We start from the raw sequence: 24,594 nt of genomic DNA, 5'->3' as shown, positions 1-24,594 counted from the left end.
ACGACGTCAATGGCTCCGATCCCATGTCTACCTGCACACGTTCTACTAGCTGCCACAAAAGACGCTACAGGGCAGCCAGGTGGAATCCTTTACGAACCGGGATTCGTGATTCACGCTTAACGAGACCGGAGTCAGCCGAGTTACCCGAAGAGGTTTAAAACGTTTCATCGAGTCTCAGTTTCTGATGCGGCTTCGCGTATGTTATACCTTTTACATAAGCACAGCCCCCCAATTCAACGGTCAAACATGTAAGGACGTTGCGATCGAACGCCGGAGCTGAAATGCCAAATCATGCGCATCACTAGGAGCGCATCACAACTTCTCCCCATCCGCATCCCATCCGTACTCCTCATACTCCGCCACCCACATTTTCTCCTCAACCTTTTCCCTCACTTCATCAACACCCCAATCGACGTCCGCCAATCCATCCTTGATCGCTTGAGTTGCCACGGCCACCGCGACTTCAGTATTGGCGGCGCGCGCATCCTCGAAGTCTGGAAGTAGTGAGAGATCAGGGTCTCTAAGGGCTGGGGATAATTTAGCAAGGGCTTGTGTCCCAGCGACGATCATTTCATTCGACATCTGTCTGGCCTTGCTGATCATGCTGCCTAACGAATGCCCAACAACCAATTCAGTAACTTGGATGAACCAACAAATAAATCCTCACCGTATCCAAGACCTGGATAGATCAGAGCATTGTTGCATTCTGCTATCCTGTTAAATGTCCATGCGTCACCAATCCTTTTCGGGGGGCTACTGGATTCAGCACTCACTGGTATTCTTTACCACTCTTCATCTTAACCGCCGGAAATGGTGACCCCGTAGCCAACAGCGCCTTATCGTCGCTCCATTCATTCGCATCCTTCGGATCAACTTCAGCCAGGCGACTTGGGTTCGAAAGCGGGAAGATGATCGGCCTCTCGACACCTTCACTCATGGCTGCCACTATGTCTCTCGTGAAGGCTCCCCCGTGCGTGGACGTTCCGATCAAGACTGTGGGCTTAATTTTTTTGACGACTTCGAGAAGTCGGATTGCACCATTATCGTCCTTCTTCACATCGGTCCATTCTGTGTCCGGGCGGACGAAATCCAAAAGACCTCTTCGAAGGTGCGTTTGACGTGCCACAGACTCGGTGATAAGGCCTGCCTTGTCAATAAGATAGAATCTTTTGGAGGCTTCTTCATGGGGAAGGCCGGTTTCTTGAATAATTGCCTCACGAAGTTGGTGCGTAATTCCTAGACCTGCAGATCCTGGAACAATACACATCGGCAAAGTTCGTAGTTATGTTCAGACGAAGTTAACACACCAGCACCATAGACAACGATCCTTTGATGAGAAAGCTTTGACTTCGTTACATGACATGCAGCCGTGAGAGCGGCAAGTGTTACTGCTCCAGTGCCTTGTCTGATTGTGTGAGACATGTGATTCACCATTCTTTGTGTCGAGGCATTGGTGGATGGGTGCGAACTTACACGTCATCGTTGAATACTGCATGTGTCTCACGATATTTCTCCAACAGCCTCTCAGCATTTTCTACACCTGGGAACCATAATTCAGTTGAGGATGATTGAGAAAGGCACTATGACGGCTTACCGAAATCTTCAAAGTGAAGCAGGCAGTGTGGATGATGCCTTCTAACGAGTTGAACGAATCTACATGGAAAGTGGAGGCTCAGAACATAGACATCCCAGCGCTGGGTTAACTCACTTGTCGACAAAGTCGTCATACTGGTCTCCGGTCACTCGCCGTTCCGGCCAACCCTTTCATCGTAAGCATTCATCCTGTCCACCATAAAGATGACTGAGCAACACTCACGACATACAGAGGGTCGTTTAACAGATGCTCGTTGTCTGTCCCGACGTCGAGGACAACGGGAAGGGCTTTGGCAGGATGCACACCTCCGACCAATCTAAGAAAGTTTTGTTCAGCCCCAAGCAACAATGAAGAGGGTACGAGCAATGGCAATTTTGTTGGGAAAGAACAAACGCACGTGTATATGGCTGCTTTGGCCGTGCTGATCTAACCCAGCGTGTGTCAAAGTGTCGTGTTCAGCAGGGTTTTAGGTCAGGGGCATGTACGTACTCCGATCCCACCCACACCTTGATCTCCAATACCCAATATGGCTTGAGAGTCGGTTACGACTGCTCAAACTGCGTCAATTCGTTCAGCAACACCAAAAGGGTCCTGAGGCACTTGCCGACCAACTCAATCTCCATGTTTCTGGTCTGGGATAGATAATCTTCTTCCATCCGGTGAGCATTGGGGAAAGAAAGATACAATCCTTCAGACCGGCGGAAAAGGGTACTGTAGTTGGAGATGGCTTCGGCCTCTGCAAATAACGCAGTCAGTGCCACAAGTGGAAATTTGCAGAAGCCGAGTCAGGGATAGAGCGGAATTTACCAGTTGGCGTGTATATTATGGGTATGAGTTCCCTCAGGTGGCGCAAGATGAGGGCATAGTAGAGCACCCAATTTTGAGCCTGCAAACGATACCATCGGCGACAAACGTCAGCAGTGGGATGCGCAGCAATGCGCACCTTCAAACTCTGCAAGAATGAATTCTTTCGCATAGGTGTCTCGCGAATTTCAAGTTGTCTCCAAGCGCGCTGCAGGCCAAGATCACTACGATAACAACTGTTCACATGTTAAACCCACCTCGCATTGCTGGTCGAGTGTATTGACACGATAGGGGAGCCTCCCGATAAGATCAAACTCCTCACGCTCCTTGGCTGTGAATGCAGTTCCTTTATTCCAATAAGGTCTACACGCTACACATGAATGCCTGGAGGGCGATGGCGACACAGCGTGTAACCCACGTTTCGAGAAGAACATCTCCTTTCACACCAATCTTACGGCGTGAATCGGGTTCCGTTATGAGTTCGTTGGGCAATGAGGATGTCATTGTTTGATATCTTGCTCGTGGGATGGTCGAAGACAGGTAGATGTGTATCTTAGTGGGAACTTGGGTGAAGAGCAAGAGGATATATGGCCATGGAGCTTCTCGTGTTGATGCCGCGACAGATATCAACGTCATACAACGTGACTGCGGGGCTGAGTTTAGAAAGATAGCACCATGAAGTTAACATGTGAACAAAGACTGATTGAGTGTAAACTGTTTGCAGTGTTGGCCGAATTTATTCGTAAACTGAAAGCGCCGTGACTGCACTAGTACTTTAGGCCTGTGCACGTGCCCGTGTTTGGCTGTCAGTCAGTCATTGGGCGGCTTCGAGTGTGCACCAATATGCAGGACGACAGACAATTTCCAAAACTAATTGCATTCGATTTAGAGTGTGTACTTCTCTTCGGTCATCCTCGTACTGTTCATCATCGTTGATCAAATGACTCGTCCAGCTTCACCCTATGGGGCCTTTATATCGATCAATTCGACGGCATGTTGAGGCCGATGTAGCCTTCCGTACCAGTGCATTGGCATCATGCTTATTTACTCGCAGGCCCAATAAGTCCCTCTGGCGACAAGCTCAATCTCGTTTACGACAGGTATGTCATTCTCCCAAACACCGACACAGGTGCCTGTGTCATTCTCTAAACAAGGTACAAATCACCTATATCGTTCTATCTCGATGTCCCCGAGATACTATACGCGCTACAGGAGCTTTCGATAAGTGTGGCGCTTTGCTCGCGGACGTCTGCCGTCGATCTGTGAGGTGTTCCCTCGGAACACGCTTGTGATTTACCTTGACTGAGATCTATTTACCATAGCGCACATGATACTATTTCAAAACTCCTGCTGCCACCACCGAAGGCACAGCCAGATAGCCCTGCCCGACCAGCGATTGCATTTTTCGATCAAAGAGAGATCTACCCAGGTGATTTCTCTTGATCCAAGTTATCCTTCCATACCTGCTCCCATCTCCTTACGCCTCATTCGCTTGTGCCTCCATCGTCATCCTCCCCACCGGATTTCACAGGCTCGAAGACTCGTCACTTCAACCAATTACACGCCAATACAGGGATAGCGTATCAAGATATGGTGCGAATTCGAGATGCTCGTCAACCTTCCTTCTCCCATTCATTTGGTATCATTTCCTAGCTCTTCTTTGACGACGAATATCGGAACAAAGAAGTCGAAGAACTTGGTATGTGTTCTTCTCAACTTCTCAGCCGAACTGACCATGACGGGAGGGATATACTTTCGCTGTTGACATCCATACAACCATATCATCGCATTGTTTCTTTCTTAGGTGTAACTTTTATCCTGGTTGAGCGGGGAATGGACCACGCAACGTTCAAAAGAGGGGTTGACGAGTGGCGTAGACGGCACCCTCCCGAAGAAGGGGTTAGCGCCAAATCGATTGAATGACGCACCATGCGGGCGCGCGCTAATCATCTCGACTATGGTTTTGCCGAGACAAACCGTTGTTTAGGTGCTTCTTTTCTCTTCGTCTTTTCCCGGGATCGTTCTTGATTGACAGCGGCCATAACGCCACGAGCAACGGACACCCGATCTGCCTATCTGGTAGTGATTTTCTCACTTCTTATGTTCTCACTCTCGAAACAATACTTTTATTTTACGGAATGCTCGCAAAGCATCTTAGTTCCACACGTGTGCTGAATATGGCTGTGATGTGGGGCGCCCATTGAAGATATGACCTTGCTCCAATCCCACGGGCCACGTTATACCGATCGCCATTCCCAGGCTCTTTGGGATCCTTTTGAGAAAGGGTGGCGGCGCTGATGGCCGTGGCCGTGTCAGCTGATTATCGTTGCTGGATGCGCCTACCGGGCTGATGAACACCGGATTGCCTCTGATTCCAATTCATGAGCTCTCTTCTATACATTCTAGGACGTAAAGCAGTTTCCGAAGATTTGGGCGCCGTCATATTGGCAAATCCCAGCTCTTTCATACATATGCGAGAAGACTGCAACATGAATCGAGGGAGATAGAACTTACACGCCGCTGTACAGCATGTATGTTTTTGGAAGCTCACGCCTGCATGGCGACGAAGGGCGCCTACCCGAGCGCCGAAGCGGAAACTCAAGAACTCCTCAAACGCTGAGGTGGTAGTTTGAGAATATTCTGGATCCCACATCCAGATTGCTGAAGGGGCTCAACCTTATGCTCGAGGAACGCCTCAGCCGTTATTTAGCAGTACTACTCATAAATGAGATTGGACCTCTCCCGGTTTGGTTACGGTCTCGCATGTCTGACAAGTCGAAAAGTTATTCCTGCTTGTATTGGCTGCCCACACAACGCATAGCCTTACCTCGCGCTACACGAAATAGGTTTTTGAACTACGGAGCGGCGTGGCTATCGATATAAACCCACTGACACGGTGTCTCCCAACTATGACTGAAGCCCTTGTCCAGAAAGCCGGCATGACCAGTTCCGACCATCGTCCTCGTAATCAGACCTACCAAGGTTGTATCCCCTGTCGCATTCGAAGGAAGGTGAGTAAACCTGCATAACGTCTCTTCCTTCCCCGGTCGCGCTGCACGGCGTGGTCTCTGAGGTGTTTGTCTTTTCATGAAGAAATGCCCCCTCGATCCCGATCTCCTTGGAAGTTGCAAAGAATGTACAAAATTTGGAATTAAATGTGAAGGCTTTGACTCCAGATTTCCTTCATGGACAAAGGTTTGTATTTTGCTTCCCAGCTGTCATATGTGCTTACGACTACGCTTTACAGAATCCGGAGCAACTGAAGCAGTACAAAGAAATGCTAAGAGGAAAGATTGCATCCAAGTCCACTCGCTGGACTGCGCTTCGGACGGACTTGGGGAGGTCACATCCCAGCGGCGAGCCACCTAACCATGCCGGGTTATCCGTAGGAGACATTCCCGCGCCCTGGAACCCTCAAAATCTCATGGGCCATCCTTGTCCTGGGACTATAGAAATTCCCACGCCGGCCGCTACCTCCACCGTGTACCTTTGGGAAGCGAGCAGCGCATTTTCAACCTCGAGTCCGGCGGGACACAGCGACGTGGCGGTCAATATGAACGCATGGAACGCTCAACAGAACGCCCAATACGCTCATTATTATTTCGCTTAGAGGCGTCCCGCTCGCTAACTTGAAGATCCATGCCGGTGGAGAATATTTGGGTTAATTCAAGTTTGGGCGCAGTCTCTTTTATAAACTTCGTCTCCGCTCTGTCACCTTCCTTTTTCCATCAAACTTTGCATTCTGGTTTTGATATAAACATATGAACCGATTGATTGATTCTGGACGTTCTGACCCGCTGACTGGGGGCTGCTTTTTGGAGCCCCAAGGGCGTGTAACAGCGTGCGGATTATTTGTGGCGACACACTTGCTGTATATCTGCCATGTAAAAGAGTGGCTGACACTGCCATTTCACTCTCTTGAAATTGCGAACCGTACCATGTGTCTCTTCAATCGAACTCGGCCTGTGCTCTTAATCCATACATCTCGAGAGAACTCCGGACATCTCTCTGACGGGTAAGTACTCGCTAAAACGTCGGTCTTCGGAAGTCCTCTTAGCGAGATTCGTCTGTTGAACAAGTCACATCATGAAAGTACGTGTGGCTTGATGGTGGTTGAGCGACAAATGGACTCATCAGTCACTGGCACTCACAATCAATCACATTGATCCTAAAGCTGGTTATCCAGTCGACAGCATCATGAGTCTCCATTTTTGACAGTAACAAGCTGATCCGGGCTTGTCCGGGGTGTGCGGCATAAAGACTACAATGTAATGGTGCTTCAGGACCCACCAGGAGGCTTGATAGCAGCCATAGTTGAAATTCGGTCTGAAATTTACCCCCCGATGAGCCTCATTCTACACTACACCCTTTACATATACATCTATCCGTCCTCTCTGCATTGTCTACACAATTCCCCCGGAATTTCCACTGTTGCCACTGATATAGCCACCCCCTAAAGATGTGGCTAACGGTCGAAGGAAACAAGGCCAGAATTTGGAGGCTGGTCACACTCCCTGGCTAGGATCGTGCGGCATGCCTTGGGAGACCTCCGACCTTCTCACCGAGGCCCAGTTACTACGTATAGCGGCGACTTGCACCGTGGATATCACCCTCAGCAATCGCGAAGAAGCCTCACATCGCTTCTGCTGCCACTGTTTCTCTGCTCTGCCCAATTGTATGGACCATTTCGCGGTGCCACCAACCGGCCCATCAGGTATTTCAATGATTGGCCGCACAATGTCCGGTCTTGTGGAATTTCGGCGCTTGATTTTTCCCAACGGAGACCAAAGTTAGGCAGGTGACCAGCCTCTGTAGTAATAGCCAAAGTCCTGCTTAACAATAAACGCACATGTGTCCTGCACGCAGCAGGTGACTAGCAGGTGACTCCCCGTCCATATCGAACGCGATGGTATGGCAACGTTCTTCGAGCAAAATCATCGAAAACGTTTTGCCTCAGGATTCGTTCCTGTGGGCCCGGCGCCCCTCACACAGGAGAATCTGGCATAACCCTTTGGTCAGCCTTCTATATAGAGATTGGTGTGGGTTAGCTTGAGCGTTGGCGGCACTTATTATGGCATTTGAAAACTGCTTATGTCTTGGGTTATTTTGCTTGGGCTGTTGTTGAGGCAAAAATGAAACCCTTCTCCCTTGCCTTAATAACCGCACTCTTGGTCACTGTCCAACTTCGTCTGTGATCGGAAGAAATACCTTGCACTTCGTAATCTCTGATGTGGGAGATACTCCTATGCCTCTACATTTACTGACATCCAGCGCGATGTCTGTGATCGTTATTTTCTGGAGCGTTGCCATCTTACTTGACTCCGGCACCTCGTCTCCGGTCGGATGAGTAATTTAGTCTGAGTCTGGTCTGCTTCTCAAGCAGCGATGACTCATATCGCCAGCGCTCGGTCCGTCTTTTCTTCTTTGGTGGGTCCTACCCCCAACTTATTCCGATGTGCTTCCGTGGGGCTGGTCTTTGGGAGGGGATATCTTTCCCGGGCTTGGAGTCGGCCAAACTGTTGGGGACTGCACAAGCGGGGAAGTGCATTACGCACTCGTGGCCTTGGCTAATGTGGGCGGTCGGTCCAATTTGATTCAGGGTTGCAACGAAGCCAGGACTTGCTGATGTCCGGGTGCTCGTCGGATCAATAATCCTGTGTGGCCTCAATATAAAACCGCTCGGATCGGCTGCACTGGGTCTGACACGCTTTTCGGCCTTACGGCCTTAATGATTGGCCAGGGTCCTGAACACTGGGTTCACTCTTGCACTGGAGGTGGCTGTAACAATATGGTAGCTGTTCACAACATGTGTCCCTGTTGTCGCTGACTGATACGGGGTTAATCTTGCAAATGCGCGAGGGGGTGCCTTGTCACCCTCAGAGTTCTGGAGAAGTCTGCCCTTGGCTTTGACTACCGCGTGCTGTGAGAGGTGGAACAACCGCGTTCATTGAACAGCCTACTTTACCTTGCAGCAAGAAAGGCAGATGTGCGCCCGGAAGCGTTAGAGCACGCTCCTAGCAACCTTCGGATCGAAAGCCATTGAATCCCTCGAGAAATAATGAACCGTCTGATGGCGACATTACACACCCATGCATTTCTACAATCTGGGGTCGCTGCCCATAATGCACAGTATTCCTCAATTAAGTAGTGTGCTATGCTAACCATGCCCCCGCGCGCGAGGGGGGTCGACGCAACATCTATTACGCCGCATAATTCAATGGCATTGAGAAGAGTGTATGGTTGGTTTCTTGGTGCAGCTCTACATTGAAGTCCTAGTCGTGAAGCAATTGTTTGCAAGGTAAAACAATGGAAGCTCCAACGAATTTGAAAGTCAGATTAAGGAGAATCTTCAAACGTCCACTTTCGTTCATTGATGTGGAGGACCCTTGACCTATTGTAGGGTCCCATACAATACCCCTGGAGGATCGTGTTGATTGCCGAGTGCGAGCAAACACGTTTTGACATCACTATGTGTCAGACCCTCCAATGTTATTGGATCAGTTGGTCCTAACGCAAAACCCGTTTGAAAGATGAGTTGAGCCACGAGCCTTCGAGCGGTTACTGAGTCAATTTGTGGTGATTTCCGAGATGCGTTGATCTCCAACGTTACGGCACTCGGGCCCAGCCAGACTCGGACGACCCAAACTTGAGCGCTATAAAACGGATGATTTCTCCTGGACCATCCCCTAATGCTGTTAGGGGCCCCTGATATGACCAGTCCTCCTCGTCCTCGCAATAAAACAAACCAAGGGTGTTTGCCTTGCCGGATTCGAAAGAAGGCGAGTCAGTTAATGCCATCTCCAGCAGGCATGATTCCAGATAGTGGGATGAAGACTGACACCTTTGCTGGTTTACAAAGAAGTGTCCTTTAAATCCTGACCATCTTGGGAGCTGCCAGGAATGCAAAAGACTCGGGCTTCACTGCGAGGGTTTCAACTCTAAACTGCCAATGTGGGCAAAGGTTTGTCGGTGACTTCCATCTCTTCGTGGGTGATAAAGGGACAGTGCCTCTAATAGAACAAGGAGAAACTCAAACTCTACAAGGAATACCTAAAGAGAAGCATTGCATCCAACCGCAGAGTGATGTGGCGGGGGTCCCGGCCATCTTATGAACCCCCAACATACCTTTCTTTGCCTGATACAGAGGCACTTCCCTCGCACCGTTTCCAAGACTTGGGGGAGATTGGAATTGTTTACATGCACCCGACAGTCCCATCGCCAGCCGGAGAGCCAGTTTTTGCCCTCTCTGAGATGAATGGAGGGGCACTGCTTTTAGTCCCCGCGTCCGTCAATCCTGCCGTTCTTGACATGCAGTCTGAGTATGGTGCCCACCTGCGTATTTAGTGGTGCGGCTGTTGGATACATGAGGACCGTCGAAGTCGCTAGTATGATATGTAGATGTATTGTGGCAATCTTCATAATCAATTCCCATTAGCCCTCCACGCGGCGAGGTCTATTGTCGAACAAACGGCCCACCACGGACAGTCTGATTCGTTACGGACCAAAACTTTTTACCTAATTAGCTCATTCCCTTCTTAGGTGCGTGGGCGCGAGGAAGTTCAATTGGTGGATATATTTGATGCAGTTGCGCAGGCTGTGTCACCGTCACGATTCTCTGATCTTGTTTTGCCTGGTAACCTGGGAGAGAAGGTATGGCAATGCACGACTCTTCCCAACGAGCTGTCACTCGATTCTCTGCGCTTCCCTCATATCGAGAGGATGCGGCAAGGAATTACCCCTGATAAGGACGTTTCCCCACAGGGTCGGCCAATTGATTGCTTCAGGACTTATGAGATCCGAGGACCGCAGTCCCAACCTCTTCCATCAGCAAGCACATCGATCCTTGTGGGATGATGTGACCAACTCTCAACAGTCAGCATTCACTATAGAACCCGTGGGCAATTAATTTGCTTGATGTTTGGGACAGCTGTGGCGCCCCCGTTTGGGTCCTCACCCTCCAGTCTCTTGGGCATGCAGTTTTTCGGCGCTAGGCTCCCTTGAGGCTGCTCCATACCATAATCTTCGCGTAGACATGACCCAATTGAAGAAGACTTCGACCTTCATCGACTGGTCAACCTGGAACGGTTATCAGTACCGTCAGAGAACTGTACCTGCACTCTCCGCCTTCGCAAACAGAACCAATGGGATGCATTAAATCAGGCTTGGCAGCAGACGATGTCCGCCTTCGGGCCGAGTGGCGCAACGTTGAAGTAAAACGAACGAGAAAACAATGTAGTCACTTGCGTCGGACCTATTGTTCGAGTGGACTCTCTTGATACCCCCCGGCCTCGTGATCTGATCACATCCATCAATTACTACGCGCTGAACCTCGGGGAATCGTAGGGAAGCCGGGGACCAACTCACTCGATGGCACGAAAGAGGGACGAAGCTATCGGTTAGAGTGTGTTCGGGATCTGGCTGGGACGCTGGCTTTGTCATGGCCGCGCCAAGGCTGCCGCAGGGCAGCAAGCGACCGGAGGCGACCGGAGGTGTGAAATGACCGGAGTACTGGGCGGCGTCCGCCAGTTATTGGAATTTTTCACAATACTCGCATGCCAGATGCAAAGCCAAGAGCAAGTTTCAGTCTTTCCAGTTGGATCTCTAGGATAAATTTTTGTCACCCTCCATACCCAGCCAGTTATTGGTCATTACAGCACAGTAACAAGTGTGAAGCGTGGGTTGCACGTGTGTACCGAAATAGGAGCTCCAACTGCCTGATTGTTGTTCGACGCCTAAAGATTGACAAGACAGCCCCAATAAGCAAAGGCCAACGTCGGCAGCAGGGGGATTTTGCTGGTGGTAAATAAAATGTGTAGCTGTGAGAATTTCAAGTTGGTTGGGATTTGGTACGATTAGTAGCAAAAATGGGGACCCGTAAAGATGAATAGTCCACTATATTAATCAAACCCGTCGTTTCATGGTGCGAAGAGGAGGAAAAGAGGGTTGAACCCAAAACCGATGCATTTGAGAGATGAATCGGACAAAGGTTGGTAGGGATACTGCGACATCAGTGTGTTTTGTGCGTTGAGTAACTCTCGTATCGTGCTTCGCTCCTCATCTTAACTAAGCAGTTTTGGATGCATTTTGACACCAGATCGAGATCGAGACCTGAAAACCAATTTATCTCTCACCTCCTAGGTGGGACTGCGGTGGAAGGAAATGCTTTCGCGCAGGGACGAATCTGGGGTGCGGACCGCACCGGGAAGGGCTAGGTCAAGCGATGGATAGAGTGGCCATCAGTAATGACCGAATTACGCCGGCTGAACTCGAAGCGTTACGGTTTCGATGCCACTGATCCAATTGACCTATCGGCGCCCGCTCCCGTAGATAGTTAATGAACTCTGGCGGATGCCAAAGCCGAGTATGGAGCAGGCGTACGTCTGTACATCAAACGGATCGGTGGTGACGAAAGAAATACGGGTTCGACGTCGTCTCTCGTTGCTGTCAGCCAACCTAAAGGAACCATCCCACATCCCAAGTCTGTAACGAATACTCTTTGCTGTATGGACCAAGATATCTGTAGTGCTCGTCGGCATAACGACTGGACCATAAGCATACTTTCAGAAGAAGCTGGCAGCAAGTACATGCACATAACCATCACCATCACAAGAGATATACCCAATATCAAGCTGGTACCAGAATTGGCCATTCTGCTGTGCTATGCAGGTTCTACGTGCATTTCTGGACCCCACACATTGCCTGCGGGACCCTCGGGGTCCTATGTATGTGTATTAGATTGTGTAGAATCAGAGATGCAAAGAGGAGGCAGGAGATCGAGTAGAAAGGCGTTTGGGGAAAAATAACGAATCGTTGTGATCTTCCATTCGGATCGGCGTGTGGAGCCAATTCTAGTGCAGACACTTCACGAGCTTCGTGTGCATTGTGGCTTGGGGGATGCCACATGCGACATCGGGTGCGCATCACCGTGCCCGTGTCGTGGACTTTAAAAATCATAGTGCACATCTCGCGTCGCGTGTATCAAGTAGCTTAGCTGTTGTACGCTGTGGTGAGAACGCGAGATTGAACTTTATTTAAGTTTCCTTTCTTGGTACCAAAGCCAGTGGGCCGTTGAGGCAACTGCTTATAAAAGCAGAGGAAATTATTGGTTTACGTTTCCCTCAGTTCAACAACGTTCGATACTGAGGTGAGACTTTTTCTCTTTCGTGTTGGTCTCTATATGTATGACTGATGCGCAGTTTGTTCAATTGAGTTCAACAACATTTGATACTGCATGCAGAGCGTAACACGCTAGCGTAAACCGGCTCTACATACTGGCCATGCTATAACTCGGATCCAAGGGCTCTCATCTCATTCTTGTCCAAGGAGAGTTGGATAAGTGATCGCAAAGCGGACTGGGATTCCGTTGGATTTGTTCCCTTCCTTTCTGGGAGTAGTAATATAAACGAACTTCTGTAGAAGAATGTTTGTTGTGCTTCTCAATAACCGCCAACGCGCAATCGCTTGACGCGACTGGCATTCGTGCTCCGGAATTGAATCTGATACTTGATCGGCCATGTAGGTTTGCGAAACTCTACTCACAGTAGGTAAGAACGTATAATATTTCTGCACGAACGGACATGGGGCAGTAGTGGTATTGGCGACCTCGCCGCATGATGGTCAATCACCGCACACCGGATGCAAAGTAGGAAAGAACTCATAAGGGACGCGTCCCCTCTCCCCTCCCTTCCCCGAGCTCGAGAGTAGGTGAGAACGAGAAGCAGTTCCAATCGTGAAAAGGAGACATGCTGAATCGTTCCATGGCTCTCGTTCGTGCTTGACAGAATGAAAGTCATGGGTGGTAATTTGCTGTTCCAGAACCTCCACGTGTACCAACTGGCTGCGGCCGCCTACTTGGGTATCATTCTCTTTGGGTGAGCCCTGTGAGCCTCCATTCCGCTCGATAGAGTGTGTTTAACCTAGGTCATCGTTTTCCGGGCTCATAGATATGATACCGGTGCGCAAGCCAGTTTCAGAGTGCAATCCTGGACGTGCCTCATATACTTGGAACTCTCATCTAGGCGTCGCTGGAGGGATCGTGTCCCAAAAAGCATTTTCCGACAATTTTGGTCTGACTGGTGCTAGTCAAGCCCACAAGGTGTGCCCCTCCTTTACATGTTCTCACACGCATCTGACAGCGTTCTGGGTGCTTGGTCGATGCTTCGCGTCTTTCCTGCGCTGCATCTTTTCCATCCTCGGAAATTCTCACGGACCCGCCGCAATTCATTCACCACAATTCTCTTGGCGAAATGACGGCCGATTCAATTTGGGCATATCAAATTTGGTAGGATGCAGTCAGTTCAAACGTCGTCGCCGTCCTTCAGGGTGGTGCTTTTTTTGGTGCTCTCTTCAGCATTCCCGCGACGGGTAAGTGCACTTCACTCCCTCATATACAGTCGTTAACACAATCTCCCGTCTACGAATGGTGGACTTGCAATGAAAAGCTCGTTTTGGCCGCAAACTCACCTTACTTGTGTCAGATGCTATCTTTTGTGTAGGGGCAATCTTGACGACGGTCGCAGGACCAGGCCAAACGGGGTTGAACGAAATATACGTGGGTGAGTGCAAATGTTTAACTATGAAAAAAACCGTTTATCCTGATGTCTCTTAGGTCGCGTTATTTCCGGTGTCGGCATTGGGGCCATCTCAGCTGTGGCTCCGGCCTACGTCTCTGAATGTTCACCTAAGGAAGTCCGCGGACGGATCACTGGATTATTTCAGATTTTTGTCGCTACGGGCGTCATGTTGAGCTACTGGACCAACTGTGGGTAATCGTCAGGGGCTGCTTTCCGTGAGTAATGCGTAAGTTGATACAACGCAATGTCATAGATGGTGTTCAACAGCATCAGCGCCCGGGGCCCCGAATTTGGCGCATTCCGTTCGGTGTTCAACTCATACCTGCCGGACTTATGGCGATCGGGTATTGTCTACGGAGTCCATCGATGGCAGGGTCGCTGATGATTTGCACAGTCTGTTATTTGCAACTGAATCCCCTCGTTGGCTTATAACTTGGGGTCGTGAGACTGAAGCTCTCAACAACCTCGCTCACCTGCGTCGCCTCCCTGCCGACCATCCCTCGGTTGTCGCTGAGCTCGCAGAGATCGAAGCCGCTGTGAGAGAGGAGCGAGAGGCGCGAGCTGGTCTTGGATGGAAAGGGGCTTTCTTTGCTCCAGGAAACAGGATTCGATTTATTATTGCCTTAGTCATTTTCATGTTACAGGTAAGTAGGGCCATTCTTCCTATTATTGAAAAGAGAAACTGAAGTGTTGTGTTTCAAGCAATTCTCTGGTCAAAACTCGGTAGGGTATTACGCGCCGCTCATATTCCAGAGCATCGGTTACTCCAAGACAGGCGCGTCGCTCCTTGCTTCTGGTGTCTATGGCATCGTCAAGGTTGTTGCTACCGCGGTGTTTGTTTTCTTTCTCGTCGATGTTGGCGGGCGTAAATGGCCTTTATTCGTCTCCTCTATCGGTATGGGGACAGTGTTCTACATCATTGGCGCCATCCTCAAAACGCACCCACCGGACCCAAGTGCGAATAGTCCTGCAGGGGCGAGCAAGGCTATGGCCGGATTGCTCTACATTTATGTAGCGTTCTATTCGTTCGGATGGGGCCCAATTCCATGGATTTATGTTGCCGACATCTTCCCTACCCGGACGCGTCACTATGGGTTGGCTCTTGCCTCATGTTCGCAATGGCTGTTCAGTGCGTACATGTTCTAACGACATGCCTTCGATGACCGGATGTTTCTCCATTGATTACTTAGACTTTGTCATTACGAAAATCACTCCGACAATTAAGACTCACCTTGGGTACAAGATGTTCATCACCTTTGCAACCATCAATATTGGGGGGATGGCAGTCTTTTCCCTTTTGATTCCAGAGACCAAAGGCCGCTCCCTCGAAGAGATGGATATCATCTTCGGAACCGTCAATGCTGATGATCGTCAAATTGCCATAACGAAGGCTCAGACTGAGCTCCGAGGTGGTGGCGTAGGTCGTAATAGGCAGCCTAATCCTACGTCCGACTCAAAGTTCATCTACGATGAGCCGATTCAGGGTATTGAGCGGGCTCCGCGTGGATAGATTGATCGCCTCCGAGTTTCCGCTTTCAATCCTACTTAGTCTCAAAATCAGCCGCTCCCTCTGCTGTTGCGAAGTCAGTCATGCAGTGTTGTTCTATTTGTACGGTGCCTTTCTCTTGATAGACTTGTTATTGTTGTCTATAGCATCAATGCCTAGGATTCCCCACTACGCTAGACCTGGTGTTATTTGGAAGAATCTCACAGATCTCGCCTCAAATGCGGGGTAGTGAGGGTCTGCACTGTACAGGTGGAGTTGTGGTACTAGTGAAGGGGGGGAGGAGATCAAATTACCCAGGATCTCTTACTGCGTTTTGAGGGAATCTGTCAATTTCCAAGTGAATGGGGTATCAATATGTTTGTCAGAAATCAGCTCAAAAATGATCAAATTTCGGGGATTTTTTATTTTCAATACAGTTAGGTTTGTATTGCAATATAGTACGTTAGCGCTGCACTGCCATTCTCTGTTCCCCGTTGATGATGATTACATTGCTAAGACTCAGCTGTCAATCTCAGTCTTGACATCGGCCATGATCAGACTGTGTGAGGCTATTTAGTTTCCCTCTTTCATGAATTATTTCTAATATTTTGATGATGCGCCCAATGTCAAAGTGCGAGAGCCATCATGAGACAATAACGCCAGCATGTCTCTGCTGTCTTCTAGAAAGCTCAACGGCAGGACCCTCACAGAGACATATGTAGTGGTACGATGTCAAGCTAAAGAATAAATACAGGCCCTAGTGGAGGCAGAGTTGTTGAGTAGCCAGATCCGCTCTCTGAACGCAGCCTCACATTCTCAACGCTATGTTTGATCTCAACTATTATGTACAGAATAAAGACAAGCGCCCGCGCTGGAATGACGATCACATATTGGGGTTAGCTCCACGCCCACTGCCCAAAACCCCGCTGCAGGCTTTCCAGCAGTATTTCACAAGGGGTGATGCGCTCTTCTTGCCAGATAACTCCGATAGAGTCCTCGACGCTCTTGATCCCTCAGCTCATGACTTGTCTCCCTCAAGCTGGGCCATCCCATTCCCACTGAATTGTAGGAATTCTGATTCACGTAGTTCGAGAAATGCTGACTTTACATTCAGGGGAAGCACTCCAGCTTGATGATCCGACGCGCGTCCAATGTGAAACATTTATTTTGCGGAAGCAGAAAGCCGAACAAGAGTGTAAACACCATGGACAACCAGTGACCACTTCCCCCCATTCCATACAAGCTGTGACAACACAATCCCCGACTCAACACCTGTACACTGCATACCCAATCATGTACCCCCTTCTTCCCTTTCCTAGCCAACCGTCCCTCTTCCTCCCTCAACAATCTACTACTCCTTCAGGAGGCTCTCCCCCTATTGCCACGCTTGCTCCAGCACCCGACATGAAGTTGCCATCGAAATCTCAATCTGACGGAAGAGGAGAAAGTATGTGGTTCTTTTGCTCATGAACTTCACTCAATAACTTGCACAGAATTACTTGAAATCTGCTACCAATGTAATACACTAAATCCTGACAAGGCAACAACAGAAGCGAGTTTCTATCTCCCCATCGACTACTCTGCATCATTTGCACTCTGCAAGATTGAAGAAGGGATGGATGCCGATGTTACCAAGCACAAAATTGGCTATCTTCCAACCTTTGATGGAAAGCGGTGATGTGATACTCCAATCCAACTCAAGACTGTAGAGCAGATGGAAAAGGCACTGCGTGAACTTCGCGAATGCATGTCTCGAGCCCGAACAAGTAAAAAATTATACATTATCAATATTGTAAGTCCTGGAAACCATACCTACATGATGTGGCGCTTATTCTCAATACACAAACCCACCAGAAACCGGTACCCAAAGCTGAAGACCTTGGGAAACGTGGGAAAAGTCGTCGGTCTAATACTCTAAATGACACAATCTTGTCCAACCCAGCTTCTGAAAAATACACCATGCTCGAAAAACAATGGGAGTGTCATAGATGTCGTAGTTACTGTTGGCCACATACACACGCAAGGGGAAAACACCTTCACCTTAGTAATGCGATGCTGTCCTTATGGGCGCAACAGTGGGTATGTATAATTCACTGTAATCACACTGGCATTGAGCTTATGGTTATTGCAGACTGACCACATCCCCGGAGTTGATCTCCACAACCCCCCAGCCCATCACTGGTTTGATGTGGCAGCTCTGAGAAAACAGACCAAGGCTGTCAATGAGAAGCAGCATCAAGAATCTAAGAAGCGTTCACACGACACCAGTCCACCAAAAACCCCTACTAAATCCAAAAAAGTCACAAGCCCTCCAGCAAAGAAGGTCAAGGTTGATGTGATACCAGCCAAACAAGAGCCCGAAAAAGAAACCATCATCCTTTCTTCTGACCCAATAACACCAGTATTTCTCCGTCGCCGTTCATCCAAAGTCGGAACTGACTTCGTTGATCTTTCATCTTCCCCCATCCCAGGACCTTCCAAGAAGAAGGATCCCGTTATTTTCAACCTTTGCAGTGACAGTTCTGCTGATGGTTTTGACATAGAGTACACAAAATGTTAGAGGACAAGTGTGCACACGCGCAGCATGTATTTACCGTCAAAAAAGTCACCAAGTCGCCGTGTTATAGGACAGAAAATAGCATATTATTCTAACAGTTATGTACATCATCTAAGCCAAATAGCCTGAATGGCTAAACCAGCCGCGTGTTGAGACTTCAGTCACTGAGTATACCGCTTCAAAGAGTAAAACTTTGGCAGCATTCATATCCCTCCCAGACAAGACAATGTCAACGCGGTTCCTATTGAGACGAAGCCAGTGTTTGATTGTAGAAAAAGCTTCTTCAATTGGGTTCAAGTCGGGGGAGTAGGGAGGGAGAAAGATGAGATGAATGCCTCTACAATATCAAGTGAGAGCGAGTTTGGTGATTGTGGTGCACTCATACCGGTCAGCACACATTTGCTCGAGCTCATCAGACTTGTGGATCGACGCGTTGTCCATAATCAGAACAGACCGAGGGAGAGGGAACGGGTTCATGCGTGGGAAAATAGAACGGATGAAGTCGTTGAATGTGGCTGTTGTGTATGCTCCCTCCTGAATATTTGCGTGGAGTACTCCTTCAACACTGAGAGCGGGGAGTATAGAGTACCTGAGAAAGGGATGTTAGGATTGAAGCACAGATTTGGCACATGTTACATACTTAGTGCCTCGGACAAAGAAGTCCCGGCGATGCGCTCGATCACCAGATGGTGCCCAGCCATGTGAGCGTGAAGAAGTGTTACAATTGCAACCAGTTTCATCGACAAAAACAAGCTGATCTGCTTGATAGTGCCGACCCATATACTGCCTAAATGCAGCGCGGAGTTCTTCATTGCGTTCAAAAGCCGGCTTTTGCAACTATCATAAGGAATAAATTCTTCGGAATGTTGAATAAAATGTGAAAATATCCACCTTTTTGTATGTAAAACCTTGCTGCTTCAGGCCGGTCCAGATCGTACTCTGGCATACAGAGACACGATTGTATCTCTCTAATATACGTTGTAGTTCATGGAGATATAGATCTGGCTTGAGCTCGAGATGACCTTGTATCAGCTATTTGGGAGATTCAGCGAAATCAACAGATGGCTGTGATTTATCGTGCTCACATCCAAATCCCAGTTGTTGAGTTTGCGAGTACCCCCATGGTTGCCAGCTTTCTCAAAAGGAATTCCTTGCCTATGAGCTGAGATAACCCGGTGAACCGTGCGCTCACTGAGTTGGGCAGCCTGTGCAACCTCTTTGGTAGAGAGGGTTTGGGACATCAGGACAATGAGGCGCTTCATCTCTGGAGAGGTGTGTTTGGTCATGAGATGATGCGTGGAGGAGAGCCAAGCAGTATGTTTAGTGCTGCAGTCATCATCAATGAGGGCGGCATATTCATCATCAACGGGGAACAGAGAATGGCAGTGCAGCGCTAACGTACTATATTGCAATACAAACCTAACTGTATTGAAAATAAAAAATCCCCGAAATTTGATCATTTTTGCGCTGATTTCTGACAAACATATTGATACCCCATTCACTTGGATATTGACAGATTCCCTCAAAACCGCAGTAAAGTCAAATCATCCTTTGGATTGTTCATAGGTGTCGCAGAAGAATTCCCAAACGCTCTATTACAGCGGATTCCGAAATAATGGAGAAAAGGTGAATGAGAGAAGACCCTGTTCAACCCAAAGTAGTTAGTGCAGTAAATTACGTACCAATGATATCAAGTCTCTAAAGAGGAAGCGCTTGTGCTTCCCGTCAATATATGACAATATAGCTTTCGTGATGGGAGCGGAATAGTCCGAAATGAATGTAATAGGTGGCTGTCCGGGCGAGTTCCTCGCTCAGCTGTATGAAAACTCGCCCGGCTGCGCTAGTGTGAACTGGACTGAACATAGACAACATCCAACACCCCACACATCTTACCACCATGCCCTACATAAAAACTCTCAGTGATGACCTCAAGCTACGCATTCCATTTCTCTGGCTTGATGGGCTAGATGCCACCCAGATCAGTCGTACCCTTTCCGTGAGCAAATGCCTGGTCTACAGGATTCTGAAGCGATGGAGGGCTACCAACAGCATTTGGCCACCCAAGCTTGGAACACTCGGACGGCCGCATGCTCTCCCAGGGGATGCCATTACCTTCATTGAGAACTATCTTGACAATGATGGGACACTACACTTGAATGAGCTCCGAGTTCGTGTTTGCACAGAATTTGGCCTTGATGTTGGTGCAGCCACCCTCAAGTGGGCACTTGACTCTCTGCTTTTCACATGTAAGCAGGTGACCCAGGTTGCAATTGAGCGAAATGAGCTTGTCCATGCTGCTTTCAAGTGCCACTTCACAGAGCTTGTCCACAATTTGGACATGCTCATCTGTACTGATGAAAGTTCAAAGGATGAACGGACTATTTCACGCTGGTGGGGATATGCTCGCCTTGGGAAGCATTGTCCTGTCCGTGCACAATTCATCCGAGGGACTTGCTACTCAATTCTTCCCATGATGGGCATTGGTGGATATCTTGCATGTGAGGTTTTCGAGGGTCCAATCACTGGAGAAAGGTTTATTGGGTTTCTATGTGAGCATGTTGTCAGTTTGGCCATTGTTTTTGTCGCTGCCCACTGATGCATTAGAGTAATTAGGTGCCAATCATGCGGCCATATCCTGGACCATGGAGTGTCCTCCTCTTAGACAATTGTTCTATCCACCACAGCAATGAGGTCCGTTTGCTTATTGAGGTTGAAGCAGGTGTGATATGTCCTTTTTTCTCTGTTCTCTTTGATTCAACATATTTCAGGTGGCCGTTTGTTGTATTTGCTGCCATACTCGCCCAACTTCAATCCAATTGAGCTGTCATTTTCATTCATCAAGAGCTGGATGCGCTGTCACTATGACCATGCTGTCCATCATGCAACTCCCCTGTCCTTCATTTATGATGCATGTTCTCAGGTTAGCAGTTCACAGGCACAAGGATGGTATTGTGCATTGGGATATTTTTGAATTTGTTTCCATGTTCACATTGTAGTATGGCCGCGAATATATATATATGCATGTATGAGATTATGACATGGTTCACCACCACTCCTCATTGTTCATATAAAGACTTGCATTGTCAGTGAGTGGATTGAAGAAGTCACCTCGAGTCGGTGGGATTTAATGGAATAACCGCTTGCTCTAATGCTAAAGCTCAGTCTCAAGCTAATGCGCGAGAACTATAATATTACCTAATGCTAAAGCTATAAGGTAATATACAATGAGTTACAATGTATAAGAAATCAGAGTAAAAGAATGTTGTAACTAACCTCAGTCTCAAGCTAATGCACGAGAACTGAGGGAAAAAGGAAACTAATCCAAATGAATGAATATAGTTTGTGGACTTCGCAGATAGGTCCGAAGTGACCAAAATAAGTAAGAAGAAAAGTTGTTGTGACCAAGTAGTCACGCTACCGCGGGAATGTGGCTGTCCGGGCGAGTTCCTCGCTTGGATGTGGGAATGTGGCTGTACGAAAACTCGTCCGGCCTCCCATAGCACACGGTTCCTCCAACAGGATTTGCATCCAATACCCTCCTTCCGCGACCATCACATAATCTTTGACTCCTTCATCATGTAGCTTGACTTGTTCTTCAACATACTGGTCCCTCATGTCATCGATATTGTCGCTGAGAGGGGGATTGAATACTGTCAGGGTCGCGTCCGGGGTCAAGGCGGTCTGGGCGTAGCGTCCGGTGCTAAGGACCTCACGGGGGGTGGATCGGGCGTGCATACTGGCAGCCCCGATGTGGGACAGCGATCCCTGGCCACTTAGACTGAAGTGGGAATGTTGAGTTATTATTAAAAGGGGAACTATGCTACTTACCTGAAGTGGGAATGTTGAGAAGAAGGTTACTTCTTCGGTTCCCACCCCAGGTGTGTTTATATACATGCGGCTTGGGTCACATGAGGTCCGCCACGTCACCCCGCATACAGCCACAGTCACCCAGGTGTCCCCGTGGGGGATCCCGAGGGTGTATGCTGCACGTGCGCGCACTAGGTTACGCCCTAGAGCCGTCCGGGGTCATCCGGGGCTAGGCACGTCGTGTGTGCATCGCGGGTGGGTCAATAATACATGGATATAAGGGAAAGGTCGTCTGTGTGAAGTAGAAATAGAAATAGGAATGGAAATGGAAATAGAAGTGGAAGTGGGAGAGGGATAGAGGGGGAAGGGGTATGAAGGAGGGGTGCAGGGTGGGAGAAGGGGAACCGGGTGAGGTGGGCCCGGGTGGAGGCGGGTCAGGTGGGTGTGCCCTGACAAATACCAGTATACCATCGTCATAAGTTGGAGTATGGCCATCTTTGAAGTGGCGGAAATGGAATCGCTTCTCACCACCATCAGGGTACTTCCGCTTGTAGGGGACCACAACCCAGTCGTTTGGGTCATCAGGTGTCTTGCGCTTCTGTTTGGCTGAGGAAGGACCAGCTGGGTTCATCTGCGCACTCGGTGTTGGATCAGAAAAGGTCATGTGATACTGCTTGACCTGCAATTTCCAGAACTCAGATGCTGCTGCGCGAAATCAGTGAACAGATCCAAGACCAAGACCAAGAGAGTTCCGTAGCTCTTCATTGGAAAGCTTCCCAAGATAATCATCTGGATAGATCTCCTCACTTTGCATGCCATTCATGCAAGCACTCCAATCCTCGCCACGCGTCACCTTGCACCAACTCACAAATTTTTCAATCAAGGAGTGTGTGAGAATTGGCCCTGTTTTCTGAGGGCTACTAGGGGGTTGTGGTAGATCTGCCTTCTTCTTTGGTGACGGGGACTCCGGGGACTTGTCAGGTGATGCCACTGAAGGCTTCAGATTGAGCGATGACATAACTGCTGCAAGTGCCAGTGTTGTGAGGGTTTCGAGTTGGCTATTTGTCAGGGCATACACCCTGACCTAGCCCATACCGCATCCACACCCACACTCGCACCCGCACCCGTGACTGCACCTGGCTGTTGCACTCCCCGCGCGCGCCCTGTGCCAGATGCTCAGTGCGGCCGGATGGCCCGGACCTCGGGTCTCAGGTCTCATGTAACTTCCGGATATCTCCGGAAGTTTTCGATGTATTGTGGCCACTGTGGGAAGATGAGAAGTTAACTTCCTTCTCATCTCTGACCCACAGTAGGTTGTGCCCTGGACAGGGCTGGTTACACCTGGGACTGTGGACCATAGGGGAGGGTCATGGGGACCCGGGAGTCGTCCCCTGACACTATTACTAGGTGGATTCACTGGGCCTTGAGACTGGGATTTGGATCGGTGGTGAGTGGCCTGATTGAAATATTGGGTGTTGGGTGGGCTGTCTAATGATGCTAAGCCCTCTAACTGTCACAGTCGCGTAAAATTGTTATCATTACTGTGAACTCATTATGCAGACTCACCCAGCTAGATGCCCAGTGCTTTAGGGCATATGGTGACAATGGAATACAGGAGTCACCAACTTTGTGGACATAACAGTATTGTCCTCCGTGCTCAGGGTCTGTGCATATCCACCGCTCCTGAAGTTTGATGACTTTTTCGGCGCGTTCTATCTCTACCGGAGTAAGATCTGTGGCCCCAGGTGCCTAAATAACCCTAAGTACCTTATCTGCGATAACAATGTTTGTCCTTACTTTGTTTCCAGTGCCATAACCACCTGCCGAATGACTGGGCGTCTATTTGACTGTCAGTCTAATCTATCTTACAACAAAGAGGCTGCATACCATCTGAGTTGACTGCAGCATCACCTGAAAGCTGTCCAGATCAACTGCGACAACAATGCCAAGCAACATCCGGTCGCGGATGCTTTGAATCATCAACGAAAATTCATCATTTGTCTCAACTAGAAGACCCTTGTTGGCTCTGATGACGAGGATTGGTTATAATCTAATAAATATATGCAAATGAGGTACGTACGCTGCACCCTCTTTCCTCCACTTGAAATCTGGCCATTGACCGCTGTCATCACCAGGAGTGTATGTCGCGACATAGGTAGGACCCAATGCTTCAAGTGCGGACTTCCAAAAGACAGAGGGCTTGACCACATTGTTACTTCCAAGCACATCCAGTTGGAATTGCTTCTGCACGGTGTCCGGTTTCCTCGCGACCTTCCCTTTCTTGCCCTCCTTTGGCACTGAAAGTGTAACCGTGACACAGATTGGTTTGAACTGTTCACTTTGTGCATCTTCTTCGTCTGCACCCAGGGGCGTCCCTCCAAGTTGGAAGTTGGTTTGCATGTTCACGACTCAGATGGGGGATTCAGGTGGTCAAACGCAGGATGGATGGTCCCACCTCATTTTCCATTATTTTTTTCCGTGCTCATTGTGTAGTCCTTTTTGGGATTGAAATCAATATGTTTCTGCTTGACGTGCATCAAAGGTATATTGATGGGTATATTGACGGTGAAGGAGAGAACAAAGGAAAGTCAGTTGGGAGGTTCAAACGAGACCACCACCAAGCTGTTCCCTGGTTCTTTAGTTAGGATGGGGAAGTGTACTAGTGTTATTTATTGTAAATAAAGTACCAATCCGAGTGTTTTGGCTAATTCTATTTTTATGGGTTAGTTTTAAAGTTCCTGGGAATTGACTTACAGATAAACCGAGCCCTGCG

At 48.8% G+C, this 24,594-nt stretch overlaps 7 protein-coding genes across 7 annotated transcripts; 5 read left to right on the top strand and 2 right to left on the bottom strand.

The window, feature by feature from the left end:
* Window positions 1–312: 312 nt before the first annotated feature.
* EI90DRAFT_3019455 (uncharacterized protein) lies at window positions 313–2,902 on the bottom strand (the record flags this gene model as incomplete). Its single annotated transcript, XM_039057370.1, has 14 exons — window positions 313–608; window positions 668–714; window positions 774–1,251; window positions 1,308–1,405; window positions 1,474–1,540; window positions 1,595–1,653; window positions 1,709–1,761; window positions 1,817–1,910; window positions 1,992–2,020; window positions 2,203–2,330; window positions 2,402–2,480; window positions 2,538–2,606; window positions 2,656–2,761; window positions 2,817–2,902. The coding sequence occupies 14 exons, from the start codon at window positions 2,900–2,902 to the stop codon at window positions 313–315; spliced, it is 1,689 nt and encodes a 562-aa protein (XP_038911750.1).
* A 339-nt stretch (window positions 2,903–3,241) lies between these two features.
* EI90DRAFT_3146796 (magnesium-dependent phosphatase-1) lies at window positions 3,242–4,321 on the top strand (the record flags this gene model as incomplete). Its single annotated transcript, XM_039065458.1, has 6 exons — window positions 3,242–3,288; window positions 3,553–3,660; window positions 3,721–3,827; window positions 3,930–3,991; window positions 4,052–4,097; window positions 4,203–4,321. The coding sequence occupies 6 exons, from the start codon at window positions 3,242–3,244 to the stop codon at window positions 4,319–4,321; spliced, it is 489 nt and encodes a 162-aa protein (XP_038911749.1).
* Window positions 4,322–5,237: 916 nt separating this feature from the next.
* Window positions 5,238–6,059, top strand: EI90DRAFT_2241045 (uncharacterized protein). The gene is made up of 3 exons (XM_039052741.1): window positions 5,238–5,409; window positions 5,472–5,593; window positions 5,646–6,059. The coding sequence occupies exons 2-3, from the start codon at window positions 5,486–5,488 to the stop codon at window positions 6,006–6,008; spliced, it is 471 nt and encodes a 156-aa protein (XP_038911748.1). The 5' UTR covers window positions 5,238–5,409; window positions 5,472–5,485; the 3' UTR covers window positions 6,009–6,059.
* Window positions 6,060–9,083: 3,024 nt separating this feature from the next.
* Window positions 9,084–9,808, top strand: EI90DRAFT_3074802 (uncharacterized protein). The gene is made up of 3 exons (XM_039061525.1): window positions 9,084–9,177; window positions 9,258–9,359; window positions 9,416–9,808. The coding sequence occupies exons 1-3, from the start codon at window positions 9,088–9,090 to the stop codon at window positions 9,740–9,742; spliced, it is 519 nt and encodes a 172-aa protein (XP_038911747.1). The 5' UTR covers window positions 9,084–9,087; the 3' UTR covers window positions 9,743–9,808.
* Window positions 9,809–13,189: 3,381 nt separating this feature from the next.
* Window positions 13,190–15,481, top strand: EI90DRAFT_2934123 (sugar transporter; the record flags this gene model as incomplete). Its single annotated transcript, XM_039055102.1, has 10 exons — window positions 13,190–13,269; window positions 13,342–13,352; window positions 13,417–13,493; window positions 13,684–13,762; window positions 13,840–13,953; window positions 14,007–14,159; window positions 14,225–14,315; window positions 14,366–14,615; window positions 14,674–15,100; window positions 15,162–15,481. 10 exons carry the CDS (start codon window positions 13,190–13,192, stop codon window positions 15,479–15,481), a joined length of 1,602 nt encoding a protein of 533 aa, XP_038911746.1.
* An 800-nt stretch (window positions 15,482–16,281) lies between these two features.
* EI90DRAFT_3129660 (uncharacterized protein) lies at window positions 16,282–18,017 on the top strand (the record flags this gene model as incomplete). The annotated part of the gene is made up of 6 exons (XM_039064229.1): window positions 16,282–16,522; window positions 16,572–16,904; window positions 16,951–17,084; window positions 17,160–17,249; window positions 17,312–17,536; window positions 17,589–18,017. 6 exons carry the CDS (start codon window positions 16,282–16,284, stop codon window positions 18,015–18,017), a joined length of 1,452 nt encoding a protein of 483 aa, XP_038911745.1.
* A 3,411-nt stretch (window positions 18,018–21,428) lies between these two features.
* Window positions 21,429–24,221, bottom strand: EI90DRAFT_3129657 (uncharacterized protein; the record flags this gene model as incomplete). Its single annotated transcript, XM_039064228.1, has 11 exons — window positions 21,429–21,779; window positions 21,843–22,024; window positions 22,092–22,500; window positions 22,546–22,844; window positions 22,898–22,984; window positions 23,022–23,084; window positions 23,130–23,331; window positions 23,388–23,570; window positions 23,619–23,660; window positions 23,709–23,847; window positions 23,902–24,221. The coding sequence occupies 11 exons, from the start codon at window positions 24,219–24,221 to the stop codon at window positions 21,429–21,431; spliced, it is 2,277 nt and encodes a 758-aa protein (XP_038911744.1).
* Between the last annotated feature and the right edge of the window lie 373 nt (window positions 24,222–24,594).

Source organism: Cantharellus anzutake, assembly GCF_015039405.1.
Source record: "Cantharellus anzutake strain C23 chromosome Unknown EI90scaffold_59, whole genome shotgun sequence".
Lineage (NCBI taxonomy): Eukaryota > Fungi > Basidiomycota > Agaricomycetes > Cantharellales > Hydnaceae > Cantharellus > Cantharellus anzutake.
This window is presented reverse-complemented; position numbering and strand designations above follow the sequence as displayed.